Genomic DNA, 20564 nt, shown 5'->3' with positions numbered 1-20564 from the left:
GCAGCTCCTTCTTCGTTTCTCTGCTATGACTAATGGAAATAAAGCCGGTCAAATGGACGCGGGCCTTTTCTCTTTTTTATTTAGTTCTTCTTTCACAAAACCGAAGCTGGGAAAACTCGGCATCCCATTCGGAAAATAAAATCTCTCTTCTGGCACTGCTGCGTTTGTCATTTTTCATTTTTTATTTGGGTTTTAATTGTCTTGGCAGATTTTATTGCTCCATACTTTGTGGTCTGATAGGTAATCCAGTTTGTATCGTGTAATAATAATAATAATAATAATAATAATAATAATAATAATAATAATAATAATAATAATATTTAGAAACAATAAAAAATATACATCAGTGCTGTCTTTAATTATGTAAGTTTAAGTTCCTAATAATGAAAATCAGTGCCATTCTAACATATTATAATAAAGAACTGCAGGACGGTGATGATAATTGTTATTGATGATAATAATAATGGCATAATGATTATATATATATATATATATATGTACTGTATTCCGTTAATGTGCATTTCCACAATTATTCATATTTTTTAATACAGAAAAATACGTTATACTTAAAAAGCAGTTCTGCACAATGTCATCTACAAATTATGACCATTCACATTTCCGAGTGAATTTTAATTTCAGCCCACTGTCATAGAAGAAGGCCTGAATTTCTCTTAATTTATTTTAGGTTTCCTTTAATTGTTATTTGTGCGTGTGTGTGTGTGTTACAGATTCAGAAAAACTGCTTTATGGTTTGGGCTGCTATTCAAAAGTGCTGCTCCTGCGAAGGGGCTCTTCTGAGGGCGTTATTTAGTTAAATAGGAAGGGGAATTTTGTCCTGAAACGGACGCAAATTTCAGCTGCTATTTGCATGCCAATTACTTCGCGAGGTTAGTGTTACTAGATTGTTTATTCTTACTTAAGATGTTGGATGTGCTCTTCTGAAATAACGAGGCAAAGTGGCGCGGGCAGAAACCACGAGCGCAGGGAAGGCAAACAGGCCCTCGCCTCCGACTACAGGCACCGGCGCTCTCACAGGCCCTGCAGTAATGGCCCGTCTCGCTGCATAAAGAGTGTCTGTGTCTTATTCAACTTTACCCCATAGCTGCTGTAAATCCTGCACTCGCGCTCAGATTCACTCGGGCAGCAGCGTTTGTGCTCCATCTATTACATCTCAGACTCGGCACCATTTAAACATTTGGAGATGTGCGTGATAAAACTGAAGCACGGCTGACAAATGAGTAAACATAGGGCTTTACTAATTGTGCTTTTCCTGCAAGTGAAAATGCGTTATTAGAGAGCAGTTGCTTCACTCATTTTGAATTGTGTGCACCTGTCAAATTGTGTTGTGCAAAGTCCAGGGATTTGTTTATCAAAGTTACTTTATATTCGGTAAACCCATATTTAAGCACTGGCGTCCGAAAAAGCCTTGCCAACCTTCGCAGGAGATTTCCACGGCCGAATTCATGCGAATACCAGTTTGTTGCTACAAGAGATCTTGGACTTGTGGACAGGAAATGGTTTTATTACTCAGGGCTTTGTAAAGGTGGACCTCGTTTACAGAAAATACATTACTTTAAAAAAATAAAATAAAATCATGCTCTCTGTCTGAACTCCTGTAATTTGGTTGCTCTGTGGATTGTTTGTTTATTTGCCTCCTGGTGTTCGACAAACAGTTTTTTTTAGTTTTTGTGTTACTAATTGTTTTTTAAAAAGGTAATTAAAAAACACACATAAGAAGAGCATGGCTCACACCTAAAAAAATATTATTTTATAATAATGAATGTGATATGTGGATGTGAGTGTGCTAATCTGGTTTAATTAGGATTGTTTACTGACATGAACTAAGATAATTCAAATCTGCTTTCTGTTATAATCTTACAACATTGAAGAAATTGTGTGTGTTTTGTGTGTGTATGTGCGCAACGCAGCAACAAAGTGTGTAGTTTGTGGCAGTAATTATAAACCCAAGCACGGCAGTCTGTTGGATTTTTTTCTCTCTTTTTTTGGCAGTTGTCTTATAAACAATCGCAGTAAGTGGGGCGGCTCTGTAAGGCAGCGTTCACAGTGATGGTTTGGGAAAAGTGAAAGCGAGGGAAGAAAGTTTCCTCCTGTCTGAATATGGTGGCCCGTGTAAAGGTCACGGTGCGGAGACGGAGTGGTCGGCACAGATAAGATGAAAACAAATATTACACGGTCACAGCAGTGGATCGTCCGCCGAAAATAAAACTGCGTCAATCCTGTTATTTGCAGAGCAGAAGGAAAATGCTGTGTGAAAGTGGCACGGCTCAGACTCCTCGCAAAACACAACCCTAAAAGAAAAGAAATCTGCCAAGAAATTATTATAAATAAATAAAAGAAAACCCGCGATTTCTGTACTGTAAATATAATTGATGTAATTAGGGTAAGCGCCGAGTGTAGAAGGACCTGCAGCTCTGCTGAAATAATAAAAGTTCTGCTTTGTTGCAAAAATTAAATGGAAACAGATGTGTAATTTTATTTTCTTTCTCCGTGCCTTTTTTTGATGTCCGTACCTAAGTGGTCCCTGTTCATATGGCATAACCTATATTAGCCACATTATCTGAGGAAGTTGTTACAAAAATGCTGATTTTTGTATTGTAATGTAGGAAAATATATTTCTGTGTTTAAGTTTAAATATATATGTGTGTGTGGGGGGGTGGGGTATGGGCTAAAATGGAACAAGCTGTAGAATATGCTGGTGGGGTTTTGTTGGGAATGTGGGATTGACTGCTGCTGCAACTGGGGTCCGCATGAATAGTGCTTTAGGTAGGGCGGCTGAAGGGCCATGGATTCTTAAAATTCTGATGAATACGTAAATATATATCAAGTGGAGCTTAAAGAAGTGTTATGTGGTTTTAGTCCCTGGGCAAACAGCGGCGTTGTGTATATGGGGGTGCATTCCACACAAGCCCGGCTCTGTACTGCGTTTGGGGGTGAATTGCATTGATGCCACATCTGTGTAAAAATCCTCCGCCGCCCCCAGCAGGGCTCCCCGATCGCGGCTACAGATGGAGACCCTCTCCTTTGTCACGGAGGGGACGGGTGTAGAGCCGGACACGGCCCCCCGGCTCGGTGCGCTGCTCTTGGGGTGCAGTGGCTTCGTTTTTCATTCATTTATAGTTTGAATTGTGTTTTTAATATTTGAGCCTCAAAACACAGCTTTGGGGGAGATTAAGAAAATGTATTTAAAAAAATTAATGAAAGAGAGGTGATATTAAATATTTTACCTTGTAGAATGTATTTTTCCTCCAGCGAGAAACGACTCACACTATATAAAATACAGTAAATATATGTAATACACACATTCATTCATGTTGGCTTTTTTTTGTAAGTGGATGTTACATTTTCTATTTTGTAGAGATGCAGAGAACAGATACAATTCTTACACACAATATATTTATTTGTGCTGTGAAATTAGTTCAATTAAATCAGATCTTTGTTTGCTCTAAGAAAAAATAATTCTGTGATAATAAAAATAATAATCAACCCAAAATGGAATAGCTGCCGTGTCCAGTTCCCCACATCTCCCGGGTCCGTGCGATTGCATGGCCCATCTCCCCGTCTCTTCACTATTCCAGATATCAAGAGTAACGTCCATTCCTCCTCTTCTTCGATTTAAAAACATACAGACACAGAACCGAGCCACCCTGAAGCTGTCCGTGATCCCTTGTCCCACAGCCCCGCCGCTCTGAGCTCTCCCACACACACCGGGGGGGCGTTAAAGCCAAAGTGCGTCGCTTTGAGGAATGGCCAGCGGCCCGCTGTCCGCGTAGGCCGGGCGGCCGTGTGGAGATGGCATTGGTCACCCTGTGGGATCAGAGGGACGCTGACGGGAGCCCCGCGATGTCCCCGCGTGGGCCGGGGGCCACGGCACGACGCTGGCAGGAGCCGCAGTCCCTTTGTGTTGCGAAAGTGAGCTCTCACGGCCCTGCCTGTCTGCCCCCGGACACACACACTTTCAGGCAAACGGAGAGACCTTCCATACGTATAGTGCAGTATAGTGTGGTATAGTGTAGTAAGTGTAGAAAAAAGGCTAGTCGGACCTTTATATGAAGGGGAATAAATGTTTTATCAGTGTATCCGCTGTCAAAAGGGGTAGAATTATTACCAAGTTAAAGTAAGGAAATAAAATACTGAGGACTTGATAACGAGGGAGTTTTATTTCATCTTTTGGACGTGTGTTTATAATTGCACCGCGTGTTTGACTCTCTTACTCCAGGGCCGTCGCGTCCTGATACAGGTGCCGTCTCTGGCCACGGTGCTGTTCGGCGCCTCGAGTCCTCATCCTCTCCCCGTGTGTGTGTAAATGCCCGCTTTCCAGTGTCCGTGTCTTCAAGAGGGGCCACTACACACATTTAAAACAGAAGACCATGTATTTTTGACTATTTTGCTTCTTTGTTCTTGAGCTAAATAGGGGAGCAGCTGTTAGTTTCAGGGTCTAGTGGGATTTTGGGGTTGTTTTTCTCATGGCATTCTCTGCCAACATACCATAATGTGAGTGCGGGGGGGGTATGGGTGTGTGTTGGTTTGATGAGGTGGAGGGGGGGTTGGGAATGATCTATATGAAAGATTCATATCCTCTGGACTTTGCTTATTCATTAGATATGAACTTGTCGATTTGGCAAATTGCGTGTGTTTCTCACTGAACAGCCCTGTATCTCCCTCGCTCTCTTTCTCTCTAGCCCTCTCTCTCTCTCTCTCTCTCTCTCTCTCCACCAACACCCCCCCCCCCACCCCCCCTTCCCTCCCTTTCAGCGCTGGAAGCGAGCGCATTGGCTGCCCAGTAGGCGTCTCTTTGCCAAATAGGTGGGCCCTACACATGTTGGCAAAGGCACAAGCTATGGTTAGGGAAAGAACGTGGAAGGAAAGAGAGAGAGAGGGAGAGCGAGCGAGAGATCGAGAGAGAGTTGGAGAGAAAGGGGGAAAAAAAAGAAGAGCCAGTCGGGTTTGCCAGCGGTCTCGCACGCTCTTCCAACACTGATTCGGTGCTCTCTCCTTTTTGCACAATCTGAGATCTGCGCCCCCCTCCTCCCTATTCCTTCGGCAGGCCGCGAGATCTGAGCAAATATCACTTGCTGTTTTGCCAAGGACTTTTTGCTATTTTTATTTTGGAAGCGAAAAGAAGTGCTTTCTTTCTTTTCTTTCGGTGTGTGTGTGTGTTTTTATTTTGTGCACAAGCCACGCGTTGTTGTTTTTTTTCCTCTTCTTGTTTTTTGTTTTGTCATTTTTTTTTTTTTTTGTAATTTCTCTCTTCCCGCTCCGAGCTCCAGTATCGCTGCCGGTGCTACGAAATCCCCCCTCTGTCTCTCCTTTTTTTTTTTTTATCTTTTCCTCCTCCCGTGGACGAGTCGGGCTTCTTCTACCCTTTCACTCTCTCTCTCCCTCTCTCTCTTTTTTTTTTTTTCATTTTTCGGCTCCCTGGTTTTTCCAATAAAACCAGCGGTAGTTCTTAGCGGAAAACAGAACGGGTGCAGGATTTTTTTTTTTTACGACCGACGTGCCGAATTTATGATGAAAGTGCAAAATGGTAACTACCAGTCTGTCTGTATCTCTCTCTCTTTGGTATATTTTGTCATTTTCTCTCTCTATATATATATATATAAAAAAAGCTACGCATTGAAGAAAAGCGAAACATCCAGGGGAGAAAAGTCGCCGACAAAAATACGGAGTACAATAGAGTAGGATCTTTTACAAAAAACGTTAACCCTCATTTTGCCGCGTTCTCCGTAGGCACCGAAGGAATCTTCTGGTAAAATATTTGGCACATCGGCAGAGTGATGCATTGTAGGGATTTTAACCGATTGCGATCTGGCCAGGTACTGTGCCGGTGCTGCGCAGGGACCCGGTGTATAGGAGACTTGCATAGGTTCCCGGTGCGGCACATCACCTTAAGATAAAAATTACCTTATTTTTTATTGGCTTAAGTGTCTTAATGTATTTATCTTTAAAAGGCACTTTTCTTTCTCTCGATTAAATTTAAAGCAACTGGAAAAAAAAAATGTTGTGCACCAAATTTAAATTGAAAGGGGAGTTTTTATTTCAGTAAAAATACGTCTGCTAATGAGTCAACACCTTTTTAACACTGCGTGTGTTGGGTAGTTGTATTCAGTGCATGAGAGGAGAATTTCTGCATTTTTCCTGTTATTCGTTCATTATTTTTTAGGCTGCGAATTCTTGATATTTTGCCTTTATTTTTATTTTTTTGTTTTCATAATTTTACAGTGTGTAAAGATATGTGTATTATATATTTTTTTAATTGTTTGACGTGCATATTTATCTTTATTATAATGCCTACGTTGTTCATATCTCACTGCCATGCTTCTGTCTGCTGCTGCAATCCATTTCATTTTGCCAAAAATATTTTTTCCCTTTTCCCCCCCCGTGCTTCCGAAATGTTAACCATCGATGTTGTTCCTTCTTTCCCTCCCTCCCTCTCTCTCTCTCCCTCTCTCTCCTCCCGCGCAGGATGAATTTCACCCCTTCATCGAGGCCCTACTCCCCCATGTGCGTGCCTTCTCCTACACCTGGTTCAACCTGCAGGCCCGCAAGCGCAAGTACTTCAAGAAGCACGAGAAGCGCATGTCGAAGGACGAAGAGCGCGCGGTGAAGGACGAGCTGCTGGGCGAGAAGCCCGAGATCAAGCAGAAGTGGGCGTCCCGGCTGCTGGCCAAGCTACGCAAGGACATCCGGCCCGAGTTCCGCGAGGATTTTGTGCTGACCATCACGGGCAAGAAGCCCCCCTGCTGCGTGCTGTCCAACCCCGACCAGAAGGGCAAGATCCGGCGCATCGACTGCCTGCGCCAGGCCGACAAGGTGTGGCGTCTGGACCTGGTCATGGTCATCCTGTTCAAGGGCAGCCCGCTGGAGAGCACCGATGGGGAGCGGCTGGTCAAGTCGCCGCAGTGCTCCAACCCCGGCCTGTGCGTCCAGCCGCACCACATCGGGGTCAGCGTCAAGGAGCTCGACCTGTACCTTGCCTACTTCGTCCACACGCCAGGTCAGTGACGCACACAGCACACACACACGCCTGTGCACGGCTCGGCGCGGCTCTGTACGTCCCCTTCTATGCCCCGCACTGTCCAGCACCGGAGTCACTCCCTTATAAGAGCCTCACACCTTCTGGGTTTTGTTCATTCACTTATTTATTTATTCCCTGACTTGTTTATGATTTATGAAGTTGATGTATTTCGGTTTCACTTACACAACTGTGCTGTGACACGCTTCGCCTCCGGGTTCGCTTCCCAGGCTGCCTTGTGGTTTGGGATCGTTGGCCTTGTAAAAATGTCAGGGCAGATGTCTGTTTTACGATACTTCAGCTCACTTTGTGACGACCCATTGCGTTTCGTTTGAGATTCGTGTTTCTTTTTTACTTGTGTATCGATGCACGTGTGTCTGAATTGCGTCCCGGCTCCTGGGGATTCTCCGCGCCGCCACACCCCAGTCTCGGGAGGGTCGTGACCCTTGGACTCGTACCAGGCCATCTGAAAGGCTGAGCGCGGGTTCGTCAGCGACGCCTCCTGTCTGACTCAACGCGGTCTGCTAGCGTTTAACGATGAATCGATCAGCCAGGATGTGTCCTCCTCGTTTTAATTTTCACCTCGCCGCTGCAGTTTAACTTATTTTGATGTGGTTGTGGTAGAGCAGGCCCCCGGCAGTGAGGACAGCTCGTGTCGATGGTCAATCCCGCAGAAAGTAAATGCTGCTCGTCCTGGGGGCTCGAAGTGTAACACGGACTTTACATTGAAATGCGTAAAAAGAAGGGGAAACGTGTCCAGTAGAGAGATTCACGGTGCCAACGATGTTATTGATTTATTTAGAGATTTATGTTGTTTTCATCACAGAACAGTTTTCTTGCTGTTGATTTTACATTTTTAATTAAATTTCTTTCCTTTTAATTTCATGATTATTCTTAAATTTGCTTCGAAAAAGTTAAATGTTTGGCTTAAAAAACATTCAGAATGAGTATTAAAATACAAACATGAATCACATTGATCTTTATTAGAGGTAAGACTGGAGCATATTTACGTGCATTGTACCACTATTATTATTGTTGTTATTATTATTAATAATACAATTCATAATAAAAAAATAAAATAATTAATGATTATTTTATATTTAAAAAATATTTATGATTTAAAAAGAGTTCTAAGGAAAAGCTAATAAGCTAATGGTGCAAGATGTGTTGTTCTTATTATCATAAATTCTTATTGTTATGATGATTATTATTGTGCTTATGATGATTATTATGATAGCACAGCAGTCAGTGTAATTGCCACGTTCACAGGCTATAGACACAGAGGCAGGTGTTGCTCCAAGCAGCAGTGACAGTTGGCAGTCCCGTGTGGCCCGGTGGTCCGAGGGCCCAGGTGCCCAGGGACTGCGGGGGGACGGAGGACGGTCCAGTCTGCCCTGGATCCGGGCTGCTCGTGATCCCCTCTGTCCAGCCGGGCGTCTCGTGGCGCTGTGCTCTGCTGCTGGGATACTGGCTCTTCGGGGCCGCTTGAAACACACACTACAAAGCAGAGGTGTTGTGTCACGCTGGCCTGAGACCTTCATGTCTCCCTCTGGTGTTGAGCGGTCATTAGTCGCCCTTCGTTTCATCTGCTGCTGCCCGTGTTGTTGTTGTTGTTGTCGTCCTCCTCCTCCTCTTCATTTCAACAGCATCCTTCCCTCTTTGTCAATCTCTCATAGTTGGGGTCCCCCTTTTCTCCCTCTCTGCATTACCTCCACGGGAAGAAAGAGGCGCATTGTTCTAGCTGGTGCACAAACCTTGCAAACGTGGAACATGTGTTTAAAAAGAAATGAAAAGAGAGAGAAATAATTATAAGCAGTGCAAAGCCGTGGCAATTAGTGCCGAGCCGTGCTGCGTCTCCAGGAGCTTACGCTCCGTTCCAACACTGCAGGAGCGGTGAGCGCAAGGGTGCCATCCTGTAAAACACAAAACCCCAAAGACCAGTGGGGCAGCACAACAAAACACACAAACCCACAATAGTCCCGCTAAGACAATGGACGGTGCTGGAATGGGAGGCAGCGGCTGGTTATCTAAACCCCCGCGAAAGCCCTGGCTTTACCCTGCACCGGGGTGCGGGGCTGTGGGGGGCTGCGGGGGGCTACCGGCTCGCAGGCGCTAATTGCATTAGGTCTGTAAGGGAACAGTAGAGACTATGTGACTGATAGCATTACAAGCAGAACACGTTTAATTCTGAGATTGTGAGAAACACAACACCTCCGACACAAAGAGCATCTACACACACGTTAGATTCGTAAGACTGATGCACATTTTCAGTTGTGATTCAATTATTTAATTAATCCACCCCCACCACAGACTTTATTTACAGAAATAAATGTGGGCGAGACTTGGGGATCGAGAATGTTATTAGGGAATGAAACGACTTCACTTATGCAAAGAAATAAATAGATTGGAACAGGTTTTTAAGAAAATACACACTGATAAAGCATACCTGGCAGTCCGCTTAATAATAATAATAATAATAATAATAATAATATTATTGTGAATACTATTATTATTAGTAGTAGTAGTAGAAGTAGTAGTAGTTTTTGTAGTAGTACTGGTTTTGCAGTTTGGTCACATTCAGCCTGGTTTGCTTTTCTTATTGTTCTGCTCGGACTAATATTTTGAAACTGTTAAATGGATCCTGTTTCGTCGGGAATGTAAACAGTGCCATCAGCTCGGTCCTCTATTTATAATGCAATTAACTTCCTGCGACCTGATAAACACAGTGACAGGAGCGCATTCAAAGGCCTGTTTTTGGGGGAGTTAATGCCACGCAAAAGTGCCGGGAAAACGAGGGAGCAAGAGCGAGAGAGAGGCAGGGTTACAAAGACCCGAGTGAGAGCGTTCCCATTGAATCATATCTGGGAAGAAAACTCTATTCATAACACCGCGCGATATAAAGAGATTATCCCCAGACTGTTTATTCCCTTTTTCCTTTAACGAAGATAATTTGTGCTGCATTATTGTCTGTGAGTGGCAATTAATAGAGCGGGGATCTCACAGGTCAAGTGACAGGACATGCAGAGGGAATGAAGCGAGATCTTTGATAGGAGATTTCTGACTGAGGACGTGAAAATCGTAGGAGAGCTTTTTCGCTGTGAATAAGAAGCACCCGGTGTTGCCATACTGCTGTCGGCACCTCTCCTCCGGCACAGACGAGCCTGGGATATTGGCACACAGAAAGAGCAAGGCTAAGGGACATTATTGATTTTTTCGGCTTGGCTGTAGTTGACCCTGGGAAACTGAGGGGGTTTTCACTGCGTGGTTGAGCCCTAGAATTCAGACAGAAATGCCAGGAACACAGGGAAAATATCCAGTGGACCTTAACATGAACAAAACTACAACTACAGCCATATCTGTATGTTCACACACACCCCAGCCTATGTCTCTTTGAGGTCAACACCTGCCTCATCTCTCCCGCCTCTCAGGGTATTTTATTTTTATTTTCTGAGGGGCGCCCTGTCCTGTCCTTTCCAGTCTCGGTGGGCGACACAGAGCTCTCCCTCTCTATTTCTCTCTCTCCCTCTGTCTCTTTGTGAAATACCGACACCTTTCTGCCGCGGGGGCGTCTGTGGAGGCACAGATACACAGATTGTTCCAGCGTAGTCCGGGCTGTTCTTAAGGTCCAGTCCTAGACCACTTTCTAAAGCTGCGCCATTTGAAGTCTGGTCTTGTTTTGTTTCCACGTTCGTTTCTGTAGCTTTTAAATGAGCTCCGATATTGGGTGGTAAAGAGGCGTTTTTCAGGAGTTTATTAAACTGTAGAATTAATGAAAAACAGGTTGACTGCTTTGCGTTTCCTATAAAAAAAAACGTTTTTCTTTATTCTGTCTCATGTTATTTTATTTTTTTAAATCTTGAATTTGCCTTTTCTTTGCATGTAAACTGTTATTGCTTTCATTTTGTACACAGCCACCTCTATTAGTTTATTTCTACATCCCTGTCTACCTGAAATACCAGTTTCTGTGATTTTTGCATATTCTTCAGGAGCTGTATCTTCAAAATAAAATAATACCCGCAACTTTATGCATATTTAAATTAAGTTCACAATATTTATATTTAAATTGAATATATTTTTAATACATAATTAAAAGTAGACTTTATTCGGGATTGGAATGTGAATTACCAATTTAAAAGCCAATCAACAACTGCCAAAACAATAAACCTGAAAGAATAAGTCGTACCGCTTAAAGCAGACTTTTCTTTCCGTCACTCTGTTCCCTGTGAACGGAGATCGCACACAGAATCTGGATGGCAGAAAAAAACTGTTGAAAAGAAAAAAGAAGGATTTTGAGGGGGGTGCGGGGGGTATTGTCTTTCTTAATGCGGTGTCTCCTCAATGCCGGCTCTCTTAGGCTTTTGTACGAGTGCCAAGCATGCAGTCGGCCTGTCCCCATTAGCAGCCCGGCATACACGAGAGGGAGCCGGGGAAACTGAGCCAGGACTGCACTGCACCGAACTCTACTGCACTATACTGCACTGCACTGTAATGGCAAATACTGGAAGACTTTTTTCATTATTTATTTTTTAAAGGACGCAGTCAGTTAGTCAGTTTAAATCTTCATGTATTAAAAACAAAGCAACAAAATAAGAAGTCCCATGTTTTTATCTGAACATGTTGCAGTTAAAAGCACCGAATGCGTGGCAGGTAAACGACATGACAGAAACAACGAGAAGACGGGAATGAAAGCCGAATGTTAAGGAAGTGCTGTGTGAGGAGCTGGCAGCTGCGGACTCCTCTGAGCGCGGGAGACACCGGCCTTCCCGACCGCCGGAGCGCCGTGCCAGCCAGTGCGGCCTGTGTCCGCCAACGCGCCGTGCCAGCGGCCCGGGCCTCTCTGATCCGTCTCTCTCCCTCCCTCCCTCCCTCGCTCTCCCGCTCCCTCCGACGGCAGGCAGCTCCATGTTCTCTGGCCTGACCTCTCTGACCAGCTCCGCCTCGCCCGCGGCACTTTGTTTGCCTTTCATGGGTTTTTGTTTGTTTGTTTTTAAGGTCTTTTCACTCAGGAGGGGATTAAGCCTCTTCTTCGCTCTGTTGACGGACAGTGGTTGTCTGTGTGGGGCTGTGCAGAAGCCAGCATTTATTTAAAAATTACAACAGTAAAAAATACATTTTTTTCCCCACACTTTTCTATAAACACTTTATACACTTTGTGCTGTTTTGTTTTGTTCGTTTGTTTTTCTTTTGTGATTTAAACAACGTCTCACTCTGAACTTGAAACACGGTATTAGTGTTTGACTCCCCGTCTTCAGATTCAGACACAGCAGAGTCCGGGCACAACTCTTATCATGTGCAGACTGTTTTATTTTATTCTGCACTACAGAAAGATGAGGAAAAAAACATTTGTGTGAACTCTATAAGTGTTATTAGGCCTCGGAAAAACATGATCAACTCGCGCCAGTGTAGCAATGTGATCACTGCTGTCTTTTAAAATAATTACCTCTGTCATCTTTTGGCCTTTTTATTTGCAATAGTAGGAAAAGAACGAAGAGGCGAGAATTGCAACAGAACCTGAAGATTATATATTTTTTAAGCGTATTACTCTGACATCCTCAGCAAATCGTCTCACAGCCAGCAAGCCCGAGACGAGGGAGCAGATCCAACTGGGGCCTTGGGCCTGGCTCAGTTCTGATTGGCAAATCCCTGGGAATTGGGGCTGAGTCAGGCCGGCTCTCGGCAGCTGAAAAGGCCCATTCATGAAGTGCGTGTGGTTTTATCTGGGAGAGATTCAGCCGTCTCTTCTTTCTTTTCTGTGTCGAGATAGCGGGCTGAGCGAGGCAGCGGTGAAGACAGCCAGGCCGGGCCGGGAGCGCCGCGCCGTCGCGTACAGCGGCCCCTTTGTGTCCCCTGGCGCCCGGCTGTGCTGCCTCGCTTGGCGGCGTCTGTGTCGTCCCGGCCGCTCGGGGACCCGGGTGTGAACGAGGTGCTAATGCATCTTTTTGCGCCTTCGCTGGTGCAAACTTTGTAATTAAAAAGCCTAACGCCGCACCCCTGACAAACGTGCCATGGGAGCAGAGGCAGTAGAGAAGGAGTGGTGAATTACCCGGCACTGGCAGTTAGACACGCAACCGTCCCGGCCCTGTTCCCGGTGTCTGTGGGACATGACTGTACCTTGTGTTTCTGTCCCGCGCAAAGCTAAAGGGCTTCCACCTCTAATCCAAATCACGAGAAGCAGTCAGAAAGTCAATGCCTCTGTGGGCTTGTCCGACAATTGTTAGGGTCACACCGGCACTGCTTAAGGCTGACGCACCTGTCTGATGTGCATGGGACACAGCGGGACGGAGACGGATCAGCACGAGGCCTCCGGTGCCGCACTACAAACCCATTATCGGCCAAATGGTCCCAGAATAGATCCATCAAAGACCCGCATCATCCTATTGAAACTGACGCGGGAGAAACACGCAGCGGCGGCGAAACGTGACAGATTTGCATTTATAAGGCCGCTTTTATCACAAGCCGGCCGTGGCATCAAAGTCTACGGACAACAAACAGGAAAGTGAGGTTGATAATTATTAATACAAGTTAACAAAGGCCAAAACGTTTGGTGTGTGTTTGTAATGCATTATGCATGTATTGTTTGTACACACGCTAAATGGATGCAGTCTGCCTCCTCAAAGCTGCCACCTCGGGCCGAATAAAGCCATTAAAACACAGAGGTATTTGATTTCATAAATTATAAGTATAATATCGGCTCATGCTGATTTTCATTTAGTCACTGAACTCCATAATTAAGCCTTGTGGTTCTTATTTTGTATTTATTTACATTTTTAATTCATATTCAAATTATGTGTACTATAAAATCTTATTTTAATTTAATCTTTTACTCAAATAAAAAATAACATCAATCCAGGGTTTTTTCCTCCAATAATCCATACATCTTCACATGCAAGTAGAGATTGATATCCAGTATATACAGTATCTGCTTGCAACTCACATGAATACGCTCTCACGTCTGGACACCCTTTGGCTGTGTCACTCCAGACACTGACGCCCTGTTCTCCTGTACACCTCAGCCCTGGCTAGCATTAGCAGCACGCTGTGTCAAATAAATACATTAATGAATTAATAACAAATCTCTCAAACGGTTTCAGAAGTCACACACTTCAAGCTTTCGAGACAAAGACCTGCAGCTGCTCATTGGGTCTGTGTTGGGCTGGTTTCCTACGATGCACAGTTCAGTGCTGTATTATAATTATTATTATTAATTGTATTATTATTTATTTCTTGGCAGGGCCCGGGCGCGGGGGCAGATTCTGGTACTGGCAGGTATTTTCGAGGTGATTTAGTTTCCCTCCTCGCTTGTAACCGTTGCGCGGCAGTTGGGGGATATGCGTGGCCTATAAAACAGTGGGGTTGTTTTAAAGCTGGAAAGAATGTGCCGTGCCGTGGCCCACCGCGTCTGAGACCGCTTCCCACCTGCGGCGGGGGGGGGGGGGGGCTGCAGATCTACCGGCACAAAAACTTCACCCGTCACGTGTCAATAGCATGTTTAATCATTTATTTATAGTTATTGCCTTTATTTTTTAAATGTCATGCTTCGGCTGGGCTTCGATCATTGCACCTGCAGGTCTGACTCCCTCTCTCTGCCGATTCGAGGGTCTGAGTCTCTGTTTCGGGTTTAAACGCGTACAGAGTCACTGGGCTGCTGTTCCTGTACTGGCATGAATTATAGAATACAATACGGAGAAGAAATCATTCTAATATCAATTAAATTATGGTTTGCGTCACATTATGTCATGTGTGAAGGTATTTGATTTATTTATTATTATTACTCTACTGTACATATCTATATGTATATATCTACATATAAATATATACTGTTTCTTTTGTGCTGAAGTCATAATTGCCGTAATCGCTGCTGTCTCTCACACCCAAAGCATTGTCTGCCAAGATGCACAAAACAAGCCAAACCCTTCTGCGGCTGTCAGGGTGTGTGTGCGTCTCTCGCGGTGCTCAGGTGGGGCACACACTTCTCACCGCTCGGCAGAGCCGCCGCGCACCGCGCCAGACATGCGGCGTCCTCTGCTCACCGCACAGACAAAGGCTGTGCTGGGCTGGACTGGGCTGGTGTTAAAATAGGTGATTGACCGCAACAAACAAACTCCATTACATGCAGCCGGTCTGGTGAATTGTTTTTAATTGATTTATTTTTGACTTATTTTTTACTGGAGTGACATGAATTGCTTTGAGTCCTTCACACATTTTTGAAATAATCTTTGGATGATTCATTATTTGCTTTATAATTTATACATTGTCTTTTCTCTTTTTCCTTCATTCCTCTTCTGTGCGTCAGGAAGCCGCGTCCGTGAGTCAGGGGCCAGTGCTGCCTGTCGGGGCCCAGTCCGTGTGTCTGTGGCCCTGTGTGTCGGCAGTGTGCGGGGGCGGTGGGTGGCTGTGGCGCCGGAGGATTATCCCCTGCCCTACCTGTGGTGTGGCAGCAGCCCCGGGTCAGGCAGCACAGCCAGCCGGCACAGAGCGTGGCGCGCAGGAAGGCCCAGAGCCGCGTAATGAGAAACACCAGCACGACACCCTGCCTTACGGGGGAATATTTATCATGGAAAAATGTTATGTTTTATAGGCTATTAAAATATTGGTTTTAAAGGGAGGTTATAAACGGACCCCCCGCGAAGGTGAGCAGGCATTGTGCTCTCTCTGCCTTTAACCCCTTCACCGCCCTCGTCCCGGCAGCCACAGATGTGAGCGGAAACGCGGGCGCCGCCACGGAGCAGCTAGTCAGCTCTAGCTTTTTATTGCGTTATTAATTGTTATAATCATCATTATTAGTAGTAGTAGCATTATTTTATTAAATTCATTGGCGTAAATATGTTTCAGCAAACGGAGACATGAAGTGAAATCAGCAAACATATATACAGCCTGAACAACAACACGCCCAGGAAGGACAGCAGCACTGTTTCTGACGGGGCATTTCTCATCCATCAATCAATCAATCAGTCAACCCGCGTGTCAACACGCCAATCCCTCATGGTCCAGTGTGATGTAGACCCCTGTGAGAGGCGTTGTACCTGTGTGTGCCGTACCTGCTGTGGAGCGGGGGGGCGTCGCTCAGCGAAGGCCGGTCAGCTGATCAGAGCCCCACCGCTGGCGGCTCTATGGCCACAGTGTCTCCTAGCATGCCTTGCCTGCTCGGTGTCCACTCCGCTTCCAGGGCGGCCCAGTTGGCAGCGCAGCGGCTGTGTGTTGTTGTCGTTGTTTGAAGCGGCATCCAGGCCTCTTCTTGGGGGTGTCATCTGACCGCGGTGGAGACCTGGAGCCGCACACAGGGAGAGGCGAGCATCGACGCCAGCCGCAGAGTTTTTGTTTGCTTGTTTGTTTTTTGTTTGTTTGTTTGTTTGTTTCCTGCACATGTGCAGCGCAGTCCTATTGTCTCAAATTTGCAACGCAACTTTCAAAGCTCTTATTTGTTTTTTTGGCTCCTCTGCAGAATTCATTCTCCCGGCTCCCGGCTCCTCTCTGTGCTCGCCCGTGTCATCTCTTGCTGTTTGTCTGCGTTTTAGCCTTAAATAACAGCTAAAAACTCTTCTCTAGGTCAGAAAGCGTTAAACAAAAATCCCCCCCTCACTCAGTCAGTCTGGGGAGTGCCAGGTTCTGAGCTGCGTCCTCAAACACACGTCAGCAAACACGCCAGAAGCCCGAGGCCCATCCTACAGTCGTACTGACCGGCCAGCTTCCCTTTACAACCCATGAACCCGACCAGCAGCTGCTGCCGAGCGATTGAGCTCCGCGCACCGACGCCCACCCTGGGAAATCTCTGCCTGGCCAGCTGCTCGATCTCTCCCCTGTAACCTTAATCAGCAGACCTGGCCGGGCCAGTGGGCGCAGGGGGCCGGGGACATAAACCCAGTCCACATCTGCCTGCCTGCCTGCGCCCAGAGCCAGGAGAGGGACGCCACGCCAGGTGGTGACTGGCGGCCCTTGGCGTGGGCGTGGCACTGTGGTCGTTACGGAGCAGAGTTAGATGCCCGTTTGCTGTATAGCCGGGTCACTGGACGTGCCGCAGGGTACAGCTGGCACAGGGGCCCCTGGGGGCTCTCGTTCTTTTGTAGCACTGGTTACCTAGTCTCTCTGTGACGGTTGCTAGCTTAGAGAGGTTCCTGGCTGCCTGCCCCCCACACCCAGCCCTCTCTGCACACAGATTCAGATGGACACTATAAAAAACACTGTTTAAACAATGCTTAGACCTGTGGGATAGAGCCGTGCACTGGAATGGGTAACAGAGTCATTACTGACTGTGTCTTATTGCCTGACAGAGCTGCAAGCATAGGCCCTGTGCCCCCTGCGCCCCCTGCAGACAATTAGGGTCTGCCGTGAAGACCCTGCAACTCAGACACTGTGGACCTCCACACAACATACTTAACTGTTACTTACTGATTGATTGATTGATTGATTGATTGATTACCAGACCCCCTCATTCCCATAGAAGTGCCGACGTAAGGATGATTAACGGTACCTCTTCCATATATCCAAAAACAAAATGACGATAAAATACCATCCGTTGCAACAGTCTTTGATTCATGTCTGGCACTCTTAGAGGCATCGCCGTGTGCTCTCTGGTACAGAGTCCATCTCACTGGTACCATACAATCCACTGACCTCACCCTCACAGAGAAAGAAACTGACAGAGCTTCGGGTTTGTTTTATTTTGTTAAGATTTTTAAATAAGGTTTCAGACGTGTGTGTAAGACAGCATGATGTTCTCTCTTCTATTATCAATAGAGAAAAAAACACACAAGTATAGATATAAATGTATGGTGTGTGTGTGTGTGTGTGTGTGTGAGTGAGTACGTTTATGAAACAACAACCAACGGCATCAAACTGGAGCATATGTGCCCCCTCGCCTGAGCGCACACACAAACACACTCGCGCACACACCTGAACCCCCGGCTACCACATGGCACATACGTGTGCACCACACACGCAGACTCTCAGGCGTGTGAAAACCCAGACGTGCTCTCGGCAGCAGCGCGGCAGACGCAGCACTAGCCGAGTCCCTGGTTGGGCCGGGCGCCGGCGCTGCAGCCGGAGTGGTGCATCAGGGTGAGGAATGGTTGCAGTCGCTGGTAAAGACTCCGGCAATCTGTCGTTGCAGCTCTGGAAAGAGTGAATAAACATGTACATGTGTGTATAAGATCAGCGGCAGCAGACAGTGCGTGTTGAACATGAAACAGCTCTCGTCTCAGCTGTAATCAGACAGAGCTGTGCCATATTAAACTGAGACTGCACAACACCGAGAACAAAATGGAGCACGCACTAACACCTCAGTATCTGGCGCTTTGTGTTTCAGTTACACTCCATGTAAATCTATATGTATATCTATAGTTCTTGGTCAGGATACAGGAGAGATTGCCCAAGAAGAAGAAGAAAAACAAATCATAATTGTAATTTGTGTTCCCACATTACTTAAAATGCAAGAAAGGAAAGAAAGTACACCGCTTCTCAAAACGAAACCGTGGGGACGACAAGAATTTCCTCGGAAAGGCAGGGTTTCATTTCCCCGCTGTGTGTTTCATTTCTAACACGTTAGGAGGTTTGGGTAGCAATCCAAGTCCTACTGACGTGTCCGCGCGCCCCGGAGAGCCGGAGAAGGAGGAGACGGCGGATGAACGGGCCTGAACGCACGGCTGTGGGGAGTGGGAGGCGGAGGGCGGCGGGAGAGAGCGGGGCTCCTCTCGGCGGCGGTTTTATCGCAGCGCTGCAGCTCTCGGAACCGACACGACGAGGAATTAAAGAAATGTGTGCCTCGTTTGCGGTCGATTTTATCTGCGGTTTTGGACGCAGAAGGCAGTAGTTAAGAAACCATGCGGCCCTTTTTCTTTTTCCTTTCCCGCCCCCCCCCACCCCACCCCACTCCTTCCAAATGTCTTTTCTGTGGCCTGGTTTCCACAGTGCGTTCACATGTGTGTATCCAATCAGCCCGTTGTGTCTCTAATCCCCCGAACGCTTTGGCACTTCCAACACAGTTTTTTTTTTTTACAGTAACACGCCAAAAACATGTCGGAGGTAGGAGATCTACTCCGCAGGGCCACCTTAACTCAGGTGAGGAAAGCTCGCAGTGCGAGCTTTCCTCACCTGAGTTAAGGCGGCCCAGCAGAGCAACACTCTCTCTCTCTCTCTCTCTCTCTCTCTCTGTACTGACTTAAGCGTAATATTTTAATTCGCCGAACATAAAGCAGTCAGCCCCAAATTACACATTACACACTCCGAGTTCTCTGAATCACCCCGTTCCCAAACAAAATCACAACGTGTGTTTTCACTGCAACGACAGCCGCACAGAGAGCCTTCTGTGACGTGTCCGAAGGTGTTCATGAAAAAGAACACTCTTCACACATATATAAATATATACACAATTACTTTCTCTCTTCAAATTCACGTCATTATTCCGGCGTTTCATATATCATTATTTTATTTTGGTACTGACGCATACAATCTTTTTTTTTTCCCTTCTCTCGGACGTTCGGGAAGTGACTCAGTGTTTTCCAGTAATCGCGCTCGGGTTGTTGTTGGAGGATTTACAGGTTTTGAGGCAGCGCTCGACGCGCTAGTAGTGGAATTCTCCAGACGCGAGCAACGGACCAGGGGAAGGCGTTTGAGTTTAACCGCTCGTTCCCCGGGCAGAACTCGGCCCTCTCTCTGATTGGCCGCACCACGCCAGCTTCTTGTGATGAACTGATCGAAGTCGCCTGAGGTTTGAAAGGGTATCCGTGGTTTTGAATTTTAGATATTAACCCCTCACGTCTCTTCAGAGCCCCCCGCCCCCGGGATACCTGTACGAAAGGTGTCATCGTAACATTTTTAAGGTTTCTCTGTTGCCAGTTTCCTGTCAGCCCTCACCGGGTCTAACCGAGCTATTTGAATTAATAGATCTCGCCTCGATACTTCATCACCCCGTTATTGAGTGATTTCTGTCAGAGTTGAAGCGGGTCTCTGACGGCCCGTATCTGTGCGTGACGTGGGACGAGGGCTGTCAGACGTCAACAGGCCGCGTTCTCTCATCTCGGCCTGTGTTCGTTTCGCTCGAGATGGACTCTGTTATTGTGTCGCCGTTGTTCAGAAAGAGATCAAACCCATCCTCAACCCTTTGGAGAACAGCAACAGGGTGAGGGGTAGAGAGTGTGTTTTGGTGTTGTCTTTGTCGGCATTGGGACGCACCGCTTTTGTGACTGAAGGCTGTTACCGACATTCTTTTAGGCAACTTTGCAGAAATCCATTTTCCCAGATCTGCCAGAGGAGACTGAAGAGCCCAGGCCAGGACACTGAGAGTTACTGTGCATGTCTGTGTGTTTTTTTCCTTCTCTTTTAATTTCATTTGAATGATTTTGTGTTTTCTGTTTTGTATGAAAAGCCAGCGCGGTGACATACCAGGGCTGGGACGCTCATGCCCAGGGAGTAAACAGCCTCGACCGCAGGCCTCTGAGCTGGCGGCTCGGGCTGGGAGGCCCGTGAGACGAGGGGGATCGTTTGTCCCTGGAAGCTCCCGCTGTTTTTGTTGCGCACTAATTACAGGGGGAGGGAT

At 46.4% G+C, this 20564-nt stretch overlaps 1 protein-coding gene across 11 annotated transcripts in view; it reads left to right on the top strand.

The window, feature by feature from the left end:
• The window catches only part of LOC136752541 (nuclear factor 1 X-type), a 145880-nt gene that overhangs the window by 50888 nt on the left and 74428 nt on the right, over nt 1-20564 (top strand). For 10 of the 11 annotated variants that reach the window (XM_066707949.1, XM_066707955.1, XM_066707948.1 and 7 more), the window contains one exon: nt 6484-7015. In XM_066707949.1, coding sequence (XP_066564046.1) covers nt 6484-7015 — 532 coding nt within the window. Of the gene's footprint in view, nt 1-4928; nt 5546-6483; nt 7016-20564 lie in introns of those variants that run through there. The other variant, XM_066707953.1, reaches the window with a different exon arrangement.

This window comes from Amia ocellicauda, chromosome 7 (assembly GCF_036373705.1).
Source record: "Amia ocellicauda isolate fAmiCal2 chromosome 7, fAmiCal2.hap1, whole genome shotgun sequence".
NCBI classification, from domain to species: Eukaryota; Metazoa; Chordata; class Actinopteri; order Amiiformes; family Amiidae; genus Amia; species Amia ocellicauda.
This window is presented reverse-complemented; position numbering and strand designations above follow the sequence as displayed.